General features: G+C 52.3%; 9 protein-coding genes across 9 annotated transcripts; 5 read left to right on the top strand and 4 right to left on the bottom strand.

The window, feature by feature from the left end:
• Positions 1-50: 50 nt before the first annotated feature.
• Positions 51-1,247, top strand: J4E92_009811 (uncharacterized protein; the record flags this gene model as incomplete). Its single annotated transcript, XM_051501153.1, has 1 exon — positions 51-1,247. One exon carries the CDS (start codon positions 51-53, stop codon positions 1,245-1,247), a length of 1,197 nt encoding a protein of 398 aa, XP_051348703.1.
• Positions 1,248-1,572: 325 nt separating this feature from the next.
• Positions 1,573-2,831, bottom strand: J4E92_009810 (uncharacterized protein; the record flags this gene model as incomplete). The annotated part of the gene is made up of 4 exons (XM_051501152.1): positions 1,573-1,705; positions 1,770-2,269; positions 2,333-2,453; positions 2,509-2,831. The coding sequence occupies 4 exons, from the start codon at positions 2,829-2,831 to the stop codon at positions 1,573-1,575; spliced, it is 1,077 nt and encodes a 358-aa protein (XP_051348702.1).
• A 1,888-nt stretch (positions 2,832-4,719) lies between these two features.
• Positions 4,720-6,565, top strand: J4E92_009809 (uncharacterized protein; the record flags this gene model as incomplete). Its single annotated transcript, XM_051501151.1, has 2 exons — positions 4,720-5,718; positions 5,777-6,565. 2 exons carry the CDS (start codon positions 4,720-4,722, stop codon positions 6,563-6,565), a joined length of 1,788 nt encoding a protein of 595 aa, XP_051348701.1.
• Positions 6,566-6,926: 361 nt separating this feature from the next.
• J4E92_009808 (uncharacterized protein) lies at positions 6,927-7,443 on the bottom strand (the record flags this gene model as incomplete). Its single annotated transcript, XM_051501150.1, has 2 exons — positions 6,927-7,182; positions 7,307-7,443. 2 exons carry the CDS (start codon positions 7,441-7,443, stop codon positions 6,927-6,929), a joined length of 393 nt encoding a protein of 130 aa, XP_051348700.1.
• Positions 7,444-8,080: 637 nt separating this feature from the next.
• On the bottom strand, positions 8,081-8,561 carry PAM18 (mitochondrial import inner membrane translocase subunit TIM14; the record flags this gene model as incomplete). The annotated part of the gene is made up of 3 exons (XM_051501149.1): positions 8,081-8,225; positions 8,284-8,411; positions 8,514-8,561. 3 exons carry the CDS (start codon positions 8,559-8,561, stop codon positions 8,081-8,083), a joined length of 321 nt encoding a protein of 106 aa, XP_051348699.1.
• A 425-nt stretch (positions 8,562-8,986) lies between these two features.
• Positions 8,987-9,661, top strand: RLP24 (ATPase-activating ribosome biosynthesis protein; the record flags this gene model as incomplete). Its single annotated transcript, XM_051501148.1, has 2 exons — positions 8,987-9,050; positions 9,099-9,661. 2 exons carry the CDS (start codon positions 8,987-8,989, stop codon positions 9,659-9,661), a joined length of 627 nt encoding a protein of 208 aa, XP_051348698.1.
• A 1,403-nt stretch (positions 9,662-11,064) lies between these two features.
• On the top strand, positions 11,065-11,468 carry J4E92_009805 (uncharacterized protein; the record flags this gene model as incomplete). Its single annotated transcript, XM_051501147.1, has 2 exons — positions 11,065-11,412; positions 11,463-11,468. 2 exons carry the CDS (start codon positions 11,065-11,067, stop codon positions 11,466-11,468), a joined length of 354 nt encoding a protein of 117 aa, XP_051348697.1.
• A 4,206-nt stretch (positions 11,469-15,674) lies between these two features.
• J4E92_009804 (uncharacterized protein) lies at positions 15,675-17,385 on the bottom strand (the record flags this gene model as incomplete). Its single annotated transcript, XM_051501146.1, has 4 exons — positions 15,675-16,256; positions 16,303-16,374; positions 16,681-16,938; positions 17,230-17,385. 4 exons carry the CDS (start codon positions 17,383-17,385, stop codon positions 15,675-15,677), a joined length of 1,068 nt encoding a protein of 355 aa, XP_051348696.1.
• A 921-nt stretch (positions 17,386-18,306) lies between these two features.
• Positions 18,307-21,312, top strand: J4E92_009803 (uncharacterized protein; the record flags this gene model as incomplete). The annotated part of the gene is made up of 7 exons (XM_051501145.1): positions 18,307-18,483; positions 18,533-18,660; positions 18,709-19,094; positions 19,138-19,634; positions 19,681-19,856; positions 19,905-20,883; positions 20,929-21,312. The coding sequence occupies 7 exons, from the start codon at positions 18,307-18,309 to the stop codon at positions 21,310-21,312; spliced, it is 2,727 nt and encodes a 908-aa protein (XP_051348695.1).
• Between the last annotated feature and the right edge of the window lie 736 nt (positions 21,313-22,048).

Here is a 22,048-nt window from a genome sequence, read left to right as displayed (position 1 = left end):
TCCATCAGCCTACTTGCTCCTACACTCGTTCGTCAATCGACTCGCTCACTATGCATATCTTTTCTACACTCATTACAATTACGTTGCTGTTCAACACCGAACCTGTTCTCGGTGGCAGCAGATTTTGGGAGTCCAAGGCCCCGAACCAGCGGACAAACCTCACACCGTACTACGAGGACCTACTCACGTTGAACTCAACGTCGCGTCTGGTCAAGCGTGCTATGTCTATCCAAAACTTGCCGAATGACAACAGCGCGAAACGAATCTGGCCTAATAAGAAACTCAAATACTGCTTTGTGGAGACCCCAAGTCCCTTGTTCAGGGGCGCGTGGGATCTAGCCAGGACCTCATGGCCTGGACTTGAGAGACATGGTTTCACCTACGAACGTGTCGGCGATGACACCTGCCCACCTGGCACCGATCGGGGCTCCGTCCTGCGTATCCACTATAACAATGTGGGCGTGTTGAAGTCAACATACGGTATTCCCGTCGTCGATGCGTCCGCAGATGAAAATGACCCCAACGCCGTTCTTGGACCCTACACAAACCTGTCAGACAGCACTACTGTTGGAATGGGAGACATCGTCGCGAACATGGCACACGAGATTGGACATATCTGGGGTCTGTATCATGAACACCAGATCCCTTTCTACTGGGAAGTCAGCGGCGATAACATGTTGGACGGTTGGAACTTTCAATCAGGCGATGCGGACACCGTCAAGCGCTTTGAGACGAAGCACTTTGCTTGCTCATCGCTCTCTGACTACGACAAGGTCCAACTTAAGTTCGATAAGCTTATCGAGAAGGCAGGTGACGACGAGAAAAAGGACTTGATTTTCGATAGACAACGTCTCTGCATATCTCGAGTGGTTGCCAACCAATACGGGTTCAGCGCTCTTGATTGGCTTCCTTTGGAACATGTCACCCAGATGGTTGCTGACGAGGAATTCGACCCAGATTCCATCATGCTATATCCCTCGAAATCTGGCGGCAAAGGAGCAGGGGGAGACGACCGCGAGCTTGTTATGACGTACAATGACGGAAGTGAAATCAAGCCACGCTTCCGGCCCAGCCCCATGGATTATGAGCGTCTGATCGTGCTTTATGGAGAACCAGCACCATCCACGCTGGAAGTTCCGCATACCTCAGGATCAAGCGATTTTTTGAGCAAGCTCAAGAAGGCCAGGAGTTTCAACGAGCTTTTCAAACGGGCTGGCGACACCAAGAATGGAATGTGCAAGAAGTGAAGATACATACTTACTTCTGGGCCTTATTTCCGCCTCTGATCGTTATTAGTGTTATCAATGTACTCTTAGTTTCATGCAAATCTCACACAGACTCATTGAAACCCTAATACGCATGCGACAAGACATGAATGTGCGACAGCGACGTTCCTGAGTTACAGTAGAAAGGTATGAGACTGTTAGAAGCATGTTAAATATATTCATAGGATGCGTCCACTGCTTGCGTCATGTGTATAGAGAATTGCAAAGAACATCGTCTATTCTTGTTTCACGTTCCGCAAACATTGCCACATGGCGCCTGATGCTGTGCACACAGCCATCTTCGTATCTACAATTCTGGTCTTGCACCGCATTCAGCGACCTGAATGGGCTTGTATGTGGGTAGCTTGCGTCGCGCGATGTTTTCACCGAGCGCTTCGGTAAGTGTGCCGTCATCGAGATCGATAGCCCAGACCATGGTGCTGACGGCCAGTTAGCGAAAGATGTTTCATAGGTGTGTATATCAAGATCATAGATTGTACTTACCCACCCAAGCAATGCTCATGCGCGAAATCGATCTTCGACCGCAAGGTCTGCGTATCGTCAAATGACACCCACTGGTTCGAATCCCAGGTGACGATCTTGACAGCGGCTGCCTCATCGTGAGTGACACTAGCACCATTGGCGATGACCTCGTTGATTTCGGCAGCCGACAGCACACCGGGGGTGCCAGTACACGCGCCACCGTTGGCGCCTTCAGAGAACTCGCAGCCAGCCGTCATACATCCAGGGTCTTTCATGGTGAAACTACGACCGTAGAACCCAAGGCCAAGGACGACGCGCGCTGGATTGATGTTGTTACGCCACAGAAGCTCAAGTCCCATCTTGATCTCGGTCAGATTGGTGTGCGCTTGGGCGATGGGGCCGAGGCTGTCGATACTGGCGTCCCAGACGCCGTGAATGTCGTACGTCATCATATTGAACCAGTCAAGATAGGGCTCCATTCCTTGGAGATTGAAGCCGCGAAGGTACCAGTAAGAGGCAGGCTAGCGAAGTCAGTCATGATCAATCAACTTATCGGTACAGTAAAGATAGAGCCAGCTACTTACCAGGGTCAGGCTAATACCGTATGATTTACCGGACGAGTTCAAGCGCTCACGAAGTCGTCTTAGCAGGTTAACATAGTTATCGAAGTCGGCAGGTATGCCACCTCGGTCTTCTGCCACGGGACTGAAACGTGTACGTCAGCTGATGTGCACGATATGAACAGGATTTGTCCACCTACTATTCCCAGTCTAGATCAACACCATCTAGGTTATACCGCCTCATGAAGGTCAACAGTGAGTCAAAGAACTTGTCTTGCTTGGCCTCGCTGGCGGCCATGTCAGAAAACGCGGTGCGGTACGGGCCGGGATCGTTCATGGCCCATCCTCCGACGGCGATCCAGACCTTGAGATCGGGCTGCTTCTCCTTGAGACCCGCGACGCGAGTATAGCGCGAACCGGTGCCGGGGTCCATATCTTCGATACCAAATGTATTAGGGTTGATGAGAGCGAAGGCAAAGTTGATGTGCGTCCAGTAACCTAAGGGAATGTCCTCTGGCTCCATGTTACCGCAGGGGCGTTGATAGTTCCAACCTTCGTAATACCCGATGGTGCGCGCGTCAGCGGTACGCTGTGATATATCACATTGGGGATGCGGGACAGGATCGGGGCCACAGAAGTCAACTGTCGTGCCGCAGAAGCCATGCTTGCTACAACAGACGTTGAGCGGACAGGTACTTAGGTTCGCATACTGAGAACCCCAATCATCGCCATCACACTCGGACTTGCGTTCACAGTCGCTCGTGCATTTAGGGCCGCAAAAGACAGGGCCAAAGCCACAAGCACCGGTGCCGGTGTCATCGCTAGAGCGTCTGATTAACACCATGACCAATCATTCATAGCAAAAGCTTCAGCTTACAGAGGTCCGCAACATCCAAGATCGCATGGCTTCGTTGCGGTGCACGTGTAGTCGGGTGGACTTTCGTTCGCCTCGATGAGCATCTCTCTAGCCTGCGGTGTGTATTCCCGGCCAGCGACATTCTCCATGAGTACTCTGTTCTTCGCCTGCCCAGCGAAAGAGCTCAGATCAAGTGCCCCTGCAGTCAAGAAGAGGCCCAAACTGATGCTCAAGCGCCAGACCGAGGCACCTTGATACGCCATGACAAGCGGCGATGGGTGTCTGAACAAAAGTTGAGAAGTCGTGAGTTGGACGTAGTCAGATCGCACGGCTGTGAGAGTATGCTGACTGATAACGCAATGATAGCGATTTACACGAGAGCTTCACGACTGGAAGACGGTCAAGCATGGAGCAGAGCGATTACCCGCCCCGTTCTTGCCTGACAAATACATCGACCAGGGGGGGTGACCTAACAATGACACTGCAACACTCGTACGTTAGCAAGGGTCGATTCAATAACAACTGCATGTTGCCGTAGTGTCTGCTCCGGTAGGATTCATACGCCAAGACGCACGAAGGATGAGGTTGAGTTTTGCCAGGTGGGCCGAGGAGGACCCTGCCAAGCCGGGACGCCGCTTAGCTTGGCGTTTCCCAGGTACCATTAGCCGCCGAGCACAGTTGGGCAGCCAGTGCTTTAGCCTTAGCGGGTACACTCCAATGTGACTTCAATGTACGTCGATGCAGGTACGCCCTTGCCGCATACCCCTCGGTTGCCAGCTCGAATCACCGGTGATGTGGATATGTAGGATCGCTTCCTATCTGAGGCCACCTGGGCAGAATGCTGATCTCAGTTAAGCGGATACCCCTTCACAATCCCATGAGTTGGTATCGCGCACAATTGCCACCTGCCTGATCTATTTAGGTCTAATCTTCAACCTGTAAGAGACTACATGAGCCGGTCTTGGCTACCTAGGTAAGTAATCTGGAGTTGCGTCCGGGTGGCAAAGGGGCATCGCAACTCCCTGACATGAGACCATTACCTTCCTGAGGCTCTTCCGTTCCCCGTCTCTTCCGACTCTTCGTCGTCTTCTTCATGGTCTTATAGCCTGTTTCGATTGTTCGTATTGTTGGTCATACGCACTCTGCTTCTTGCACTTGCACCATTCATGACGCTTTTCCCATTCCAGCTATGGTCACCATGATGATATCCAACTTAATTGTTGGCGTTTCGCTCCTATCCGGCATGACGAGAGGTCATGGCTCACACCATGCGCATCATGAAAGGCATGGCAATCGAGGAGCAACACAACAACATTCAGCACAAGTCTTGTCAGCCAATACTTCTTCGTTCGCTTCATCAACTCTTCACAAGCGGGATAGCGATCCAAAAAGCATGGAATGGATCAAGCGCTGGGCGGCCATTGGTGATAGCTATACGGCAGGTATCGGCGCCGGAAGATCCCTTGGTCACAGGATTACTGCCGATGAGGTAGCTATAATAGAGCCCGATGGTCTGTCAGAAGTTCGCGACAATTGGAGGTGTGCCAGATACGACATGTCGTACCCCAAGGTCATAGAAGCGCAGTTCGGCGCCCATATCGAATCGGACGGCGGCTTCCAGTACCTCGCCTGCAGCGGCGATCGTTCGGAACAGATTTACCAGCAGGCACAGGCCCTGGAGGGCAAGCTCGATTTCGTCACCTTTACCTCTGGTGGAAACGACCTTTGCCTGTCCAAGATGATCGCGGATTGCATCATGCTACCCTACGGCAAGACATCCGCCTGCGAGACCGTCATCGCAAAGGCCCAAGACAATGTCAAGAATATCATCACGGACAACATCTATCAGATTCTGGAAGCCCTCAACGAGAAGATGAACGATGACGGCATCGTCGTCGTGAACAGCTATGCTCAATTCTTTGACACGCAGAAGGACAATTGCGATCGCCAGTCGTGGGATCTCTGGTGGTTCCTCCCATTAGGTGCCTCATACCGGGCTCTCACCATCGAACGTCGCCACGTCTTCAATCAGCTGGTGCTTGACATCAACCAAGCCATCCGCGACGCGGTCGATAAAGCCGCCGAGAGTGAAGATATCAAGTACAAGGTTGGCTACGCCGACTGGGACGTCTGGGTCTCGACGGTGGTGGACGGCCGAATGTGCTCGCCGAGCAGCAACGGCGACTATCCAGACGCCAAGCAGCCGGACATGCACTTCATCAAGCCAGACACGCACCCCTGGGATGAGTGGACCGACGATTTCGAGCGGTCAGAGCTACGAAAGCGTGATATGGGTCTCGAAGAGATGCTGAACTCGACAAGGCTGTCTAATTCGGAGAAACGCAGACTGAATCGTGTCAAGGCCATGATGGAGGCTCGTGACCGCAGTCTGGAACGCACACTCTACGACTCTATTCTCTATAAATCACCTGACCCACGTGCTGCCGTCAGACACAAGCTCGACTCCCGGGCACCCGCGCCACCAGACTGCCCCGGGGATGGCGGCTTTGACTGGACGTTCGGCATGGGCATGCCCGATCACGTTGCTCAAAATGTAGGTACCCCTCGCGTATGCGCACGCTTTTCCAATGTTCTTTTGCTGACTGCCGCAGTTCCATCCCAATGAAGCTGGTCACCTGACCATCGCGTCCTTTGCCCTCGCTGAACTCATGGACCTGCGATCAATTGTCCTGGGCGTCGATTCTCCAGCATGCAACGCCGTCACGAACGAGTTCACTTGTTACTCAGATACCGGTAGTAAGTTCTACGTCAGTGGAAACCGCACCAATGAGAAGTATGAGGAGTTTTGCAAGGACGTCGACGAAAATCACGACAAGAACAAGGTCAACTGGAGCTTCTCCAAGAGCTACGACGTAGGCACACCTGAAGAGTACGACTTTACCGTCACCCTTGGCAATGGGGTTTCGGCATTCGACAAAGACGAATGTATCGACTCGATGGAGCACATTATCAACGCGTGCGATACAGAAGACAATCCCATGAGCTGGAAAGGTGGCGGCCGGTACATTCGCGGTGGTGGAGACTACAAATATGAGCTCAACCCTCGCCGTGCCAATCGCATCTGGCCACCGCCAAAGGCGCCTTACGGCCGCTGCGAAGGCTGGTACAAGGGGTTTCACAGCCGATATAAGGTCCAAGGTACCGGCTTCTCCACATGGGATCACGGCAAAGAGACCCTTCGGCCCAACATGGACAACTGCTATGGACTTGGCACGACGCTCTGGAAGTTTGTGTATCATGACAAACCAGCTGAGCATGAGAACTTCGAATGGTATGCTACCTTCAGTACGCCACTCTGGGTTCGCGCGCGCTGTTGGGCCAATAACAAGATTGTTAAGGCAGCGCAAGGGTGGACGAACGGTTGCGGTGGTAATGATTAAGGTGTTTCTTTGCGCTTTGTATATAATATCAAACGACACCAGTGCTTACTTAGTTGCATTGCCAAATCAGACTATCATGAATGCTTTCGAAATTTGGCTCGAGTATCAAGACTTCTGCACATTCTCCAGCACTCAATCACATGACGAGCTACCCCCGGCTTCCTCATTATATGCGATTCGCATGCGAGAAGGTACCGTGATTGAGTTGTTCATGCCAATCTAGGAAAACGCAGAACACTCTAGAGCCGACGTTGACGTTAGGTCACCTATTTTGCAAGTTTTTGTTCCGATGTAGTCTGCAAACCTGCTTCATTTTTTGCCTTGTAGAGAATGAGTTTATCCCCTCCAAGCATCTCTCATCCTAATCACTATCCGAATCAAGTTCCATATCCGAAGATTCCTCTACCGCAGGCTCTTGTTCTTGCTCATCCCCAGATCCCGCTTCTGGCTCAGACTCCGAACCTTGCTCGTGATCGTACGTGTATTCACCCTTCAGATATGCGATCCTGTTTCGCACTGTTTGCTCCGTGTCTTTGAGTTTCTCGATGCGGTCATCGTGCCCCTCGTCAGCATCGTCGCCGTATTCATCGCGCGCCTCTTCGCGACCCCTGCGTTCGCTACTTTGCTGTCAGCCTCGGTTCCCGTGAAAATGTTGTGGTCTAATAGGTAATTTTATAGTAGAGCTGGATGGTGGTGGCTCATCAAAGGATGTCGTGGTAAATGAGAGTGTAGGTGGCTTACGCTTCCATTTCAGCAAGCATCTCTTCATTGTTGGCTTGCTCATTCTTCATCCACTCGTCCTCGTCAGTATAGCCTTCGTCTCGCTTGGCCTCCCAGTTGTTTTGATGCTGTTTGTAGTTATCCTCGTCGCCGGACATGATGGGCGTTTAGTGCCTGATTGACTAGGTGATGGTCGTGATCAAAATGGTTTTCTGGGTTCTTCGGGTTCACTGACTGGTTACAGTGTCGTCGATAAGAAGGAAAAAGAACGTCGGAAGGCTGAGCAACGATCTTATACCCCTCTTCTATGGCACAAGGCTGGACTGACAGGCCGGGCTCTTGCCTACGAACTAGGCTGGATTGAGGCATTCCTGCATTGAACACGGCAGAGATGTATGCCTTTGAAGCAATAACAAGCGACCTCACAGCCACCCGGTTGCAATTCGATGAGGCAAGGTCATAGTCAACAGCCTCGGCCGGAATTGTCCTAGTGTTTGCATGTGTGCCTGCGGGTCTATCAGAACGGCCAAATGTAAGCGAACAATGACTCTTTCCTATGCACCTAGGAAAGCATTCTGCAGATGTGGGCGATGGAAACTGTGGAGGTCTATGCCTGGCTATCACCGTCAGGGAAGTTGGTATAGCCGAAATCATACAACATGAACAGAACAGAACCATATTGAGAGTCGTAAATCGCTAATCATATTCAGTCCAACGCCATGCTGATGCTGAGAATCATGCCGTGATATAGTACAAAGTCTTGGTATACACATCATCCACCTCTTGCCCATCGGATTATCCCTTGACCTCCTTCTCGAGTAGTTCCTTCGCTTCGTTGACCTTGGTGGCAAGGTAGGGGCTACCGCCGCGATCGGGATGGTTGAGAAGCATAAGCGATCGGTGCTTCTTTCGTAATAATTCTTTGGTAATGCCGCGTTCGCTAGAAATAGTCAGTCCTCTGGTTCCATAAGGCATATATGAAGATTCGTTGGACTTACGGCATCTCTAATATAAGTGCAGCTTCTCTCCGTGTCATCTTGGGCTCAAAGCCGCCTTTGTAGTATCCACGTCCTAGTGCTCCGGCTCCACCGCCAGATCTCCGTAATGCCACAAGTGCTGCGCGACCCTATTCAAACCTGTCAGTACATCTTCCTCGTGTATTATCATATTCCCGCAGTTCCCAATGCAGTCTCCCCGGAAACATGACTAAGAGAATTGGAAGCCGTACGAAGAAAGCAGTGGCACCGGCGCCCAAGATCCAAACCCAGGCAGACATCTCGTCGCACTATCTGGGCTCAACTGTTCGGTTTCGGAATTCCGGTATACGGGCAGTATAAGGTCGCGACGTGAGGTGGGCGGGAGAATACGTCAGATGGCGATGCTTAGATGAATGGCGGCGGCGAGGTGGTCAGAAGGAAATTTGCGGAGGTGCCTCGGTCGAGAAGCATCGCAATTGGCGGGCCGGAATGGCAGGTGGGTTGGCATGCACGGGCCACCCAAAATTTCGAGCCGGCGAACTTCTCGAACCTCAACCTCCACACCTTTACACGACACCCGCCTCACCACCGCCAACACTGTGAAGCGTGGTCGATCCTTATATATCCCGATCTCAGCCCGTGCTGACGACTACTGCGACGCGAAAAGGCGCATACCTAACCACGATAAGAACGAGCGCGATCGCATTCGCGCCACGACGATAAGATGAGAATCGAGACTTGCTACTTCTGCTCTTCGCCGGTGTACCCGTCCAAGGGTATAACCTTTGGTATGCATAATTAATCACACCTCAAAGAAATCCTTGCTGACTCATCAGTGCGCAACGATGCAAAGGCCTTCCGCTTCTGCAAGAGCAAATGCCACAAGAACTTCAAAATGAAGCGCAACCCCCGCAAGCTGGCCTGGACCAAATCCTTCCGCCGCGCGCACAACAAGGAAATGACCGTCGACTCGACCCTCACCTTCGCCCAGCGCCGCAACGTGCCCGTGCGATACAACCGCGACCTCATCCAGACCACCCTCAAGGCCATGGGCCGTGTATCCGAGATCCGGCAGAGGAGAGAGCGCGCTTTCTACAAGGCGCGCATGCGTGGCAACAAGCAGAGGCAGCGTGAGGAGGACAGGAAGTTGGTTGAGGAGAACCAGCACTTGCTGCCGCCGAGCGAGAGGTTCGCCAAGGAGGAGGTTGAGCAGGAGGAGATGGAGGTTGATGTGCAGAAGGTTAAGGAGAAGGTCGCGGCTAGGAGGAAGGAGCTTGAGGCTGAGGAGAGCGAGCTCAGTGAGCTTGAGGAGGAGTTGCCCAAGCAGAAGACCAAGACGAAGAAGATGTTGAAGAGGAAGGTTGGTGGTGGTGTTGAGGCTATGGATGTCGACGAGTAGGACTGCGTCTAGGGTACAGATGGTATCTTCCGCGATATGACAGTACGATTTCGACAGTCATTAAACGATCTTCCGACATAGTCATGGAGTTTGGCGTCTCACATTATGGTAGATTACGGACATGATTTCGATACCACAGCAAAAGCATGTTTCAACACCAAAAGCTCGTTGTCGCGTGTATATTGATGCAGCATGTACTTGAGTTTTCTTATTCGTCTTGACACACCACGATGCATTATGTGCATTGCACTGAGATACCTTATGTATCCAACATTACTCTAATCACGACACTGCTGGGGAGCATCGCATGCACTATGGGATGGACGCGTCCAAAAGTGCCCATGTGGGTTCTTCCAATGGTGTCCACGTGATCGCGCACTGACGCGCTAAGCCTGTTCGGGACACGGCCCCAGGTCACGCCCGGGCTGCCGCAGCCACTAATCCGTGCCATGCTACTTTCTTCAACCACGACCTCCATCCTGATCGATTGCGTACTGGTGCAGCGCGAGTTCTTTTAATCCCAACACCCGAATGAACATACGTCACACCGCTCGAGCCCCCACTAGCGCAAACCTTCACGTCGCACAGCCTTGCAGCATCGAATGACGACGCGTGCACCGATGCGAAGATGCTGCATGCACGACAGCCTTGTGGCTTCATGGGCTGTTCTTTACCACCCAAGGCTGACAAGCTAACGCTGTTAGATTGGCTTGAGATCTCTGAGAAGTTCCATTTTATGAACGAATAATAAAGAGAGCGACTCACAGGTTATGATGGCTTCGTGGCGTTTGCCAGGTCAATGGCTGAGCCTGACATCACTCCAATATGCAGTACCATGATGCATTGTTCCAGGCGTCTGGCAATTTGCTTGCCTCGAACAGATGATCATACCATGCAGACACAACCAACCCAAAGAACACTTCTCCAGTAAGATCTGCAGCTTACGGGTTAAAGAGGTCTGGGGTCCGTGCGTTGAGCTGAGCCGCGTGGTCACTACGCACCTTGCGATACCACTGGCTTTTTTAACCCACGCCCCCTCGAACTAGCTCTTTACTGACTCTATCCCACGCTGGCGTGTCACTATGACGATTTGGAGACAGTGCGTCGCTCTGTTAGCCACAAAACATGGTTTGCGCAGCATAGCCTTGTGTTGAAAGCCTTGCAACAGGCAGACAGATACGTCTGCAATCATAAGGGGGTGGCTGTGTCAGGTAGGCTTGAGGCCTTCTTTTTCAGGCTGTCTGACCGCAGCGAAACGATTATATCCAGCCTTGTTGGTCTTTTTAGACGATTTCAATCCACCTCTCCAGGCGGCAGTATCACATGAACACCTCATTTCGTTCAAATGCGGCACCCAGTTCCATCGGCGTAACTTTCTCTGCGCCCTCCCACGTTAGTACGCCATGCGCCTCCTACAACGTTCGTCTGACTCCGTCGGCTTCAGCCTTGTTGAGCGATTCAAGGAGGAAGTCCCGCCCTACGCAATCCTATCGCACACTTGGGGTTCGAACGAAGATGAAGTCACATTCTCTGATCTGAGAGACGAGAAAGCTAAGGCTATTCCTGGTTATGACAAGCTCGTCTTCTGTTCTGAGCGCGCTATTAGCGACAAGCTAGAGTTCTTTTGGGTGGACACATGCTGCATTGACAAGAGCAGTAGCGCTGAATTGACCGAGGCCATCAATTCCATGTTCAAATGGTATCAGCAGGCGGAGAAGTGCTATGTCCTACTCTCAGACGTGGAGATCGATGTACCGGTCGAAGACATATCTCAACAACAATGGGTCCAAATATTCCACAGCAGTAGATGGTTTCAGCGAGGTTGGACACTGCAAGAGATGCTTGCGCCACGAGTGGTTGAATTCTTCTCGAAGACAGGAAAACCACTAGGGGACAAGGTCACAATGCTACAGGCTCTCCACCTTCGAACCCGGATACCTGTCCTGGCACTTCAGAGAGGTTCACTAGAAGATTTCAGCATCGACGATCGCATATCATGGATCGAGGGACGCCAGACGAAGAGAGAAGAAGATTCAGCATATTCTCTATTGGGTTTGTGTGGCGTCTACATGCCGCTAATATACGGTGAGGGATCCGCAAGAGCATTGACGCGGTTGCGTGATGAAGCTGAGCGATCGCTACACAACAAACTGCCTCGATGGACGGTTCCTTTTCGCCGCGAAAACGAATTCCACCATGGCGATTGCTTGGAGAAGGTGTATCAGATATGCTCCCAGAATGCTAACTGGGCATCCCTGATTGGGCCCGCGGGCGTTGGGTACGTTCCGCCGTGTTTAAGTAGTGACAGGGCGCTAATTTGGCTTTCAGGAAGACCCGAGTCGCTATCGAGTACGCCTACCGAGTCCGAAACCAGACGCCAACGAAATGGGTTTTTTGGATCAACGCAGAGACGCGCGCAAGTTTCAGAGAAGGTTTTAATGCAATCGCCGCGGCGGCGAAGATAAATCACTGGAATGACCCTTCTGTCGACATATGTCAAATCGTGCATAGATGGCTATGCGATATCGCAAACGGGCAATGGACAATGGTGGTTGACAACGCTGAAGATGCCGACACCTTCTTCGTCTCACGCATATCGCGAAATCACGCAACAGCGGATCCGATTTCATCCGTGCAACAACTCTCCAATTTTCTTCCAATATCGCCCAACGGGTCAATCCTGTTCATCACTCGAAATCGAGACTTTACCCGGGGACTTAGAGGTATCAACAGTGATATCGCAAATGTCGAAGTTCGAGACTACGCTTCGTTCAACGTGAAAGATCATGTAACACCGATTCTCCAGGAATCTCCAGGTACTTCCAATTCACCAAACATCTCGAGGAGTAACTTAGTTCTGTTTGAACCGGACCAAGAGACAACCGAACCAACAGCGCCTAGAAAGGCAGTCGCTGTGTATTGGGAATCCGTAAGTTTATCTCGCGGTTCTTGTTACAATACGCTGACATTCATATTAGCGTGATAAGCGCATGTACGACTACTACGTGGACATAGACCATGGCGCTGTAAAGGAGCTTGAACGAGAGCTGCAAACACGATACAAGACTCACACGAAGGAGGCGCCTCGGATCTTCGCACAGATACTGCGCACATCAAGTCGGCAGGGTGGAGATGGGAAAATGACAGACTCGGAGGCCGAACGGGGAGAGTGCGAGTTGCAGACTCGTTCCGGTGTACCCCGCCCAGTTCATACTACGGCAGCGTTTGCACGTGAATCTGGAGTTCCAGGGCGGGAGCATCTTGGTCTGCTGGTCTGTTTGAACCATGAAACGACGCTGAAGTTGACGCAGGAGGATCTGCAAGACATTAGGGACGATCGTCAACTATTCCATCACCTTCGAGAGCGGCTTTCGGTCCGACAATATTGGGTAACTTGGAGAAACCTCAAGAGTATCACTCTGGCCAAGGTAGGTTCTGAGCACATACAAGGTTTTATTTGCGTTAACTATCTTTCAGTTCACGGTCGATTACAATAACAACACTGTGGTCTATACACATGAAAGTGCGTGTAAAGTCTTAACCAACGGGCGTTACCATCCAGATTCTGGATTCTACTGTATCTGTCTTCCACCGGAGAATATGGTTGGGAACGACAAAGAATACATTTGCTCCCCAGCTCCAGGATCTCGAAATCGGCGGGTGATGCCAGTTCTTGGTCCCAACATGCTGAGGCAAGACTTGCTCTATCCTGACGCTATTGCAGCTGGTCAAAGAACGGTCCTTGATCAGCTTCCGAAACGCAGACTCCCGGGGCAACTCAAGGCAATTCCAGGAAGTGACGTTACAGGCTGGGGTCTCTACATTGAGACGAAGCCTTCTTTGTCAAGGAACGGCATAGCGACATTCATTTGCTTTGTCATGGTGGTATTTGCAATCAGCCTGCCCATTGGTGTCCTCAAGGCGAATGGGGCAATCTAAGATCAAAGACAGGTGTTCATCATAGCCCGAACAACTTCATAGTGTAGGTCTTCTTATCCTTGGTTAATGGCACGATATTCAAAACCTAGTCTGCTGAAAACACACCACATGATGCGAACATCTGGAAAGTTATCATCGCCAGTATACTGAGATCTGTATAAAACATCCGCATTCCAGTATCGACGTCATGGAATTTAATAGCTCTCTTCGTCCGCATCATGCTTTCGATTATTTTAAGATGAACGATACGAAAATGTCACAAAGGCCTGATCTGCCGGTCATTGATGTAGGTTATCTATTTTACTATAATCTGAGGCTTCAGATGCAGCCATCGCAAAGTTACTACTACAGCTTCCTGACACCAGTGTCGGCAGACTCATTACATTTTACTTCCCTTTGGAACCTTTACAATGAACCCCAGGCGCGGGAAATGGATTCTAACATCCAACTCAGCTTTCTCGTCCGGCTTGATCACGACCTCTTCACTTCCAATCTTGACCAGTGTGCCTTTCGTAGGGTTACCGCGTCCAGTGTCATCTGGCACAACACTCACACTCGCCCCCGGTACCATCCCTCTCCGAGCATCCAGCACTTCATGTGGCGAAACCGCCGTAGGAACCAGCAGCTCATCATCTTCCAGCAAAGGCGTCCGTCGAAGCTCATCCTTCCACTGCATATCGCCTCTCTTCACCGTTACTTGCGTATCAGGCAGCCCTTCTACATACTTCTCAAACGCCCCAAACCACCTCATCAACCCCGGATACCTCTCCCCATTAAACACCACCCCCACGACATCCTCCTCCCCATCCGTATCCCTCGCCCCACCCCCACTCAAATCCCCAATCCCCCTCCCAGCACCGATATCCATACCCCACCCCAACTGGTAGTACAAACTCAAATCCGCCAAACTAGGCGTCTGCGTCGGCATCGCCCATGTGCCAGACGTAAACATCGGTTCCAGCATCGAAAGGTGCATGTCCAGAAGCGAGAGGTTGTCTGGGATCTTGGCTTGCAGTTTTTCGGGCTGGATAGGGTGCCCGATTAGCTGCGCGCGATCTTTACCGAAGTCTGAGGACCAGACGGAGGGGGGGATGAAACCTGTGGTCGTTCTGAATAACGGTTTCTGTTGTTAAATCAGCATACGGGGACCACACCTCCCACACATTTCCCTTTCCCCTCTCCAAAGCAATATCAGCATACTTACATCCGTCCAAAACCCCGCAAACCCCCTCGCCATCGCCCTATACGCCCACTCTCCAACTCCTAAACCCTGCGCTTCCGGATACACAGTACCCCAACCCTGATCTGCAGGGAAAAAGTGCTCCAAAGCTTCGATGATGAGCGAGGTATCGCAGTAGATGTGTCGTCCGATTGCTAGGATGGGGATGCGGCGGTACTGCAGGCCGAATGTTGAGGTTATGAGGGGGCGGGGGAGCATGGAGGGGACGGGGATGTATGCTAGATGTTGGGGGGTGTGGGGTTAGTGACTAGCCGATTTGTCGAGATCTGTACCTAGGTATGGTTTGATAGATGATTGAAATGGTGCTGGCTTACAGAAGGGGATTTGTTTGATACGGAGGGCTAGGCGGACTTTGTTTGTGAAGGGGCTTGCTGTACTATGGTCAGTTTGGGCAAACTATGGGAGAGACGGGAGCGTGTTTACAGTCATAGCCGAACAAGATGACCGGTGGATGGTTAGTGGGAGACGCCATATCTGCTTGATTAGATTTTGGCAATTCGGTTGCTACATGTGCTTCTAAATTATTATGTTGATGGAAGAGATACAATGGAGTGGTGATGCCGGGTCGTGATGTCGGCGTACCCCGCCCAGCCATTTATGTGCCGAGGTCCTGGTCGGGATGTACGGCATGCGGCATAATAGATCAAATGTCATTCAAGTATGTTTTATATCGTTGTTTATGGTATTGCCGGTGGTTTGTGGGTCGCGATAGCATTTATTCTGAAGGATTGGGCAACTTAATCGAGTGGAATCACGAGAAAATGGTAGGGCGGATGACGATTGTATGCATTACCGGGACGACAGATGATGCAACAACAGTATCTTGCACTGCATCTACAAACCATCCTCTTGATTCAGCCTAATCCCCCTCTCTACCAGCCCTTCAATCCATCCATTAAATTCTTCTCTCATCTCCGCAGGCAACACATGTCCCTGACCCTTGATAAAATGCTTCTCAATCTCACCTTCTTGCCAAACATCATCTTCCTCTTCAACACCCAACCAATTCTCTTTACCCGTCACACCCTCGCCTTTCTCCAATCCACGCCACAGCACAACGCCCAATGGGAACGTCAGCATGCGATCCTTAGTACCATGCACAACCATGATTCTGTTCTTGCCGACCGTCGTCGCAATCTGCTGGAGTTGCTCGGGACTCTTGTGATGCCACCCCGCGGCAATGGCTTGTAGCATGAAGCCCGCCTTGCCGAAGTATTGGGGGTGTTGCCGTTTCCAGAGTTCGTTGGCGGCGAAGCGGTCGCCGTTTGTAGGGAAGGCTTGAACGACGGGTTCGAGCGTGTCGTGCGAGTCGAGCCATTGTTGAGTGTAGAGATTCTTTTTCACGCCTTCGATTTGGGCATCGAGTGACTTCGGGATGAAGAGGTTGGCGCGGTTAATGAGATTTTCGAGGAAACCCTGGGGGTGTGAGTAGACGAAGGGCGTGTGATGTAGTGCTACGTACAGTTGTTCGGAACAGTTGTGCAGCTGTCGATACTAGCGACAGTGTGCATATCCGCTCCGGTATTAACATGGCCTGATGTTTGTTAGCGGCTATGTATAGTGAAGGCATGACGACTGTCCGCATTAGGCAAATTCGCCGCATCCCCCACGATCGACACACACGGCCGGAGATCATATGTGCTATACTATCGAACACGTGGGGGTGGGGTCAATCGAGCGGAGCGGAAGACGAAAGCGCCGATGAGATTACAGGATGATGCTGGGTGTCAGAAGTCTTGAGGAATGTTTCTGGCGACTACATGTCGAGGATTTGTGTTCGATAACGGAACGTGTAGCTTCCGAGTCGAAGATCATGACGAGGAGAATGGGGTCGACTTACAATCTCCTGAGCTATCATTCCACCCATGCTTATGCCAATGACGTGCAATTCACGTTTGCCGGTCCAGCCGATGTGGTCGAGCACTTCGACCAGGTCTTGAGCCATGGCAGAGGTGGAGTATCTCGACGTGGGCTTGTCCGAGTCGCCAATGCCCCGGTTGTCCGTCACCAGCGACGAATACTGATCGCCTTTGTTGTGGGCAAAGTCTTTCGTCTGGCGCTGCCATGCGTACTTCATGCCACCAAGGCCCATAACCCACTACATGGCGTCAGTCGTTGAGTCTTCACGATAACGGTGTATACGGAAGATGCCGGAAGCGGCTATAGAGCGAAATGTATAAGTGTGCGAGTTGGACAACCTGAGACACGACGCAGACGAGTTGAGACGGACATTGTGACTGAAACGAAACGGTGACAGGGTGCCGGTACCCGTGGATTGGTAGAAGAGGAACATTACAAATGCATCCCGGTCAAGAACAAGCTTTCTTTGGCGTGATATGCAGCGCATCATGTTGGAGCAGATATTAATACCGAAAGTGGGGCGACTTACCACGAGGTGTCTGTCGCCATGGCCGTGGACCTCGTAAGCGATGTTAAGGGGACCGCCACGGTCTTTGGCCACAACGGCCTTGCCTTTCTTTTCTGGTTTGAGGTCCCAGATGGTGTGGTTGAACTCTGGGTGTTGTTGGAGTTCTTCGACCGTCATTGGTGCCATGGCGGGTAGTGGTGCAAGCCTCGATCTGGAAAGTTAGTCAGAGGTTCGGGTGGAGTGTCAGGCAGGTGGAATGTCAGGAGGGGCGGAGATGCGAGGATGCGACGGGAGTGGTGGCGCAGCAGGGTGGACGACGTTGTCGTGTGGCTGCCGCTCGGCATGTGTCTCTTGGTAGCGGTGTGCCCATAGCGCATCCCGGCAAGCGACAGGTACGCGAGCGTTGGAAGCGGAAGGGACCAGGAATGCTGACGTACTATTCTTGTAGGCGCTTACGAGCCCTGAAGTTGCGAGGTCTAGGCTGCAAAATAAACAACTCTAGGCTTACAGAGTAGTATGCTCTAGACTGGCTTGGTGAATGTTAAAGGAATGAGCTGTCGGATAAAGTTCTTCACCTGCCAAACGCGTGGGAGAAGCAATATCGCAACGTCATGTCTGCTAGCCCGTTTGCAGCCCAGCTGGCGTGGCTCGTGTCTGACTAAGGCGGGCTGGACGCGCGAACTACGGACGACGCGGCTCTCTAGGCTGGCCGTAGTCATTGACAGTAGACGCGGAGAAGAGCTGCCTCAGGTGTCGTCTCAGCTGCTGCCCGCCGACTAATCACCCTTACCGCCATCCTCGTGTTGCCGTTTTTAGCGGGCGTTGCGCATCTGCAACAGGCCAAACAAGCTTTCTGCCTCACCCGTTCACCGTCGGCCACGATTCGACACTCGGCGAGTCTGCGACACCCACCCCCAGGGCCCTGTAGATGCGATCCTCGGCAGCGTTTCACCCTGCTCAGCACTAGACCTCCAGACCCCCAGCACGACACCCCTCCGCCCTCACAAAACACCACCAGGCCCCGGATACTCGCGAGGGCCCAATTGCCCGACGACCTCACGACTGACGACATAGCGCCTCCTAATACCCGTGGACACCATGAACCCCCCTCCCAACGGCTTCTATGCCACCGGCCCGCCCATGATGAACCCTCCGCCGCCGCGTCTGTTCGGCAGCGGCACCTACGACCCGTCGCAGATGCCGCCGGGCAACATGTTTAACCTCGACGACGACGACCACAACGACAGCGACCCCAAGCGGCGGCGCATCGCACGGGTACATGGCGCGGATCTGCGGGTGACGACGGCATGCTGACAGGATGCAGGCGTGCGACATGTGCCGGAAGAAGAAGATCAAGTGCGACGGCAAGATGCCCTCGTGCACCCACTGCCAGAACTACAAGACCGAGTGCATCTTCACCCAGGTCGAGAAGAAGCGGCAACCGCCAAAGGGGTAGGTGCGACCGAGGTGTTGCGCACATGGCATACTGACCGTGCACAGCGCCAAGTACATCGAGGGTCTGGAGAACCGACTGGCGCGCATGGAGTCGCTGATGCGCCTCTCTGGCGTCCTGCCCGAAGACGACGATGGCAGCACCGACCTGGCCACACTCGAGCGGCGGCTGGAGGCACGAGCCGGCCGATCCGCTACACCCCGGAATAGCATCGACGACAGACGAGCCTCCATGGCGCCGCCCACAACAGGCCACTCGACCGCCAATGGCACACCGGCCCAGCCAGCCCTCCCCAGCCCGAGGAGCGGCACCGCCTCGCCAGAGCCCCAGGAAGAGATGGACACGACCAAAGACAAAGACAAGGAAGAGGACGCGCTCGCCGAGATGATGTGTTCCCTCGTGACGAACAACTGTGGAGAGACAAGATATATCGGTATGTCCTCCATATCCGTCGTCTTCACCGCTAACAATCCCAGGCTCTTCCTCCGGTTTCTCCATCTTCTCGCCCAAAGGCATACAATGGGTCAACGAAAAGACCGGCGACAACTCTTTCCGCGACATGATCTCCACAGCCGCCGTCGAGGACAACAAGTGGATCCAATGGCGGCCCGACGTCTTCCAGGACATCTTCAAGCGCCGCGTCTACAAACAACTACCGCCCAAGCATGAGGCCCTGTCTTTACTGAAGGACTACTTCGAGAACTTCAACTGCATGTTCCCGCTGTTCCACGAACCGACTTTCATGCACTTGGTGGATAAGCACTACTCGAAAGACCCATACGAAGGATCCGGCTGGTGGGCCAGTCTCAATGTCGCTCTGGCTTTCGCACATCGACTGCGCGTCATGAGCAATCTGGTTCCAGCAGAAGAAGACGAAAAGGCGTGGCAGTACCTGAAGAATGCGATGAGTGTCATGGTCGAGCTCACCATGCGCAACACCGACCTTTTGAGTGTTCAGGCTTTACTGGGAGTGGTATGTAATAACGGACTTTGAAGATGTTCTCATCTAACGACTTCAGGGTCTCTTCCTTCTTGGAACGCCGAATCCACAACCTACCTACTTCTTCGTTGCTACCGCCATGCGACTTGCGCATAGCATTGGTCTCCACAAGAAGGGTGCCAACTTCAGTCTCAACGCCGCCGAGGTCGAGCAACGAAGGCGTGTCTTCTGGATTGCCTACATGCTGGACAAAGAGTGAGTCTTGTAATCTTCCACCTGTATACACAGACTAATCCCCATAAGTATATGTCTACGGTCTGGTAGACCACCTGTACAAGACGACGACGACATGAACGTCGAGCTACCGAGCGAGACTCCACCGGACAATATCGGCAACATCCCGCTCGCTGATGGAAAGGGCACCATGAACCTGTTCCGTCTCATGTGCACCTTCTCCGTGATTCAAAGTAAAGTCTACAAGGGCCTCTATTCCGTAAAGGCATCCAAGCAGACCGATGGCGAGCTACTCAATACTATTGGCGAACTCGACAAAGAGCTAGAAGCCTGGAAGGACGACATACCGCTCGAGTTCAGACCAGAGCACGACATCAAGGCATCGCACACCCCGCTCATCCTCCAAGTCGCAGTACTGCATCTCGGATACTACAACTGCTTAACCACTATCCACCGCATGAGCGTACACCATGGATACTGGACCAGCCGATTGTCAAACTTCGCGATACAAGGTCTAAACGCCCGCCCTCTGAACCCCAGAGTCTTCATGTCCGCTCAATTATGTGTGCAAGCCGCCCGAGCTTCGATACATCTTTTGAAGTACATACCTAAAGGTGACTTGTCGTGTGTCTGGCTAGTGATATACTTCCCAGTCACCGCTCTGGTCACGCTGTTCGCCAACATCCTACAAAATCCACAAGACACGCGATCGCGATCGGATCTTAAGCTGATGAAGCTGGTTGTCAACTTCCTGAACATGCTGAACGACGACCAAGGCAGTGGCAGTGTTAAGCGCATGTGCACAGTTTGCGCCGAGTTTGAGCGCATTGCTACTATCGTGCTTGAGAAGGCAGATCGCGAACACGCATCGCGGCGGAAGAGGAAACAGGGTGACAGCGAACAGGATGCTCAGATCGAAGCAACCGCGGCTGAGCTTCTTTCGACAGGTCGCAACCCACAGTCTCCACCTCAGCAGGTTACGACCCCACAGAATCCCCCCGCCCAAGAGGGTATGATCTTCAATCCAGATTTCCACGGGTTCAATGAGGTAAGCTACACCACTATTGTACTAGACCAACGCTAACATATACAGCCCTTCCCCTTCTCACCGAACTTCACACACGACTCATTACAACCCAACATCCAAATGAGCCAGTACGGCTCGCCCGGAATCACCGCGCAAATGCTCCAGCAATCACAAAGCCTACCAATGACAACAGGCGGTGACATTAACGGAGTAAACGCAAACATCAATGCCATGGCCGGCATGGGCCAGTTCGACCAGACGCTGAACAACGTTCCACAGGATCTATGGAAGATGCCAATGACACTGGAATGGGATTGGGCGGATATGACCGGTGGCTTCTCGGGCTATGAGGACGGCATCAGCATGAACGGTGTACTTCCGGATTTCTCGAATAACACCGGCCACGGAACAAGCGAGTTCAACCAAGGCGCCATGAATGGTGGTCGATGATGAAGCTTATTCGCAGCCCATCGGACGGAGCTTGCCGTCCCGACAATGGTGTTTCACAACATCGGCCATTACGTCTTAACCTTTCAACGCCAACAGAACATTGCCTCTCGTCTGGGAACGAATCTTACCACCCAAATCCAGCACGATTCTGCGTGCTTCGCTATATACCACTTCTCACCATCGGAGGCATCTCGGTTTCTACCTCCTATTATGATCTCATAGCCTTGTAAAATAATGTTGTGTCTCCAAACAAATACATCTTTGTAATACTACAGTTGTATAGCAAAAGCAAGTCTCAAATCGTGGCGCATGTACGGTAATCACGTCTTGGTAGCCATCCACCCGATCCATCATAGGCTACCACTAACATCGCGCTACGGGTCATAATCCGGAGATCCTCGCTGTACGATGATGCGTACCTGCTAGACGTGTTTCCACTCAAACATCTCGGTATATTTACCAACCATCCCTGCGCTGATCACATAGTTCCATCCGATACCTTATCCTCATAGCTGCCTTGCTTACCCTCAACCTCCGTGTGATATTCTGTCGAACCAACACACGATGAAGAACACAACCTCCCTCCTCTCCACCCTCATAACCTCCAACCACATCCTCTCCCACCACGCCGTCCTCGACCCCTTCGGCCACATCAGCGTCCGCAATCCAAATACAAACACCACTTTCTTCATCGCTTTGCAAATCGGGCCAGCGACCGTCTCCTCCCCCGTCGATA

The sequence above is a fragment of the Alternaria infectoria genome, assembly GCF_024043175.1.
Source record: "Alternaria infectoria strain BMP 0036 chromosome Unknown scaffold_27, whole genome shotgun sequence".
Classification (NCBI taxonomy): Eukaryota; Fungi; Ascomycota; class Dothideomycetes; order Pleosporales; family Pleosporaceae; genus Alternaria; species Alternaria infectoria.
Note: the sequence above shows the minus strand (reverse complement) of the source record. Positions and strands in the feature narration are given on the sequence as shown.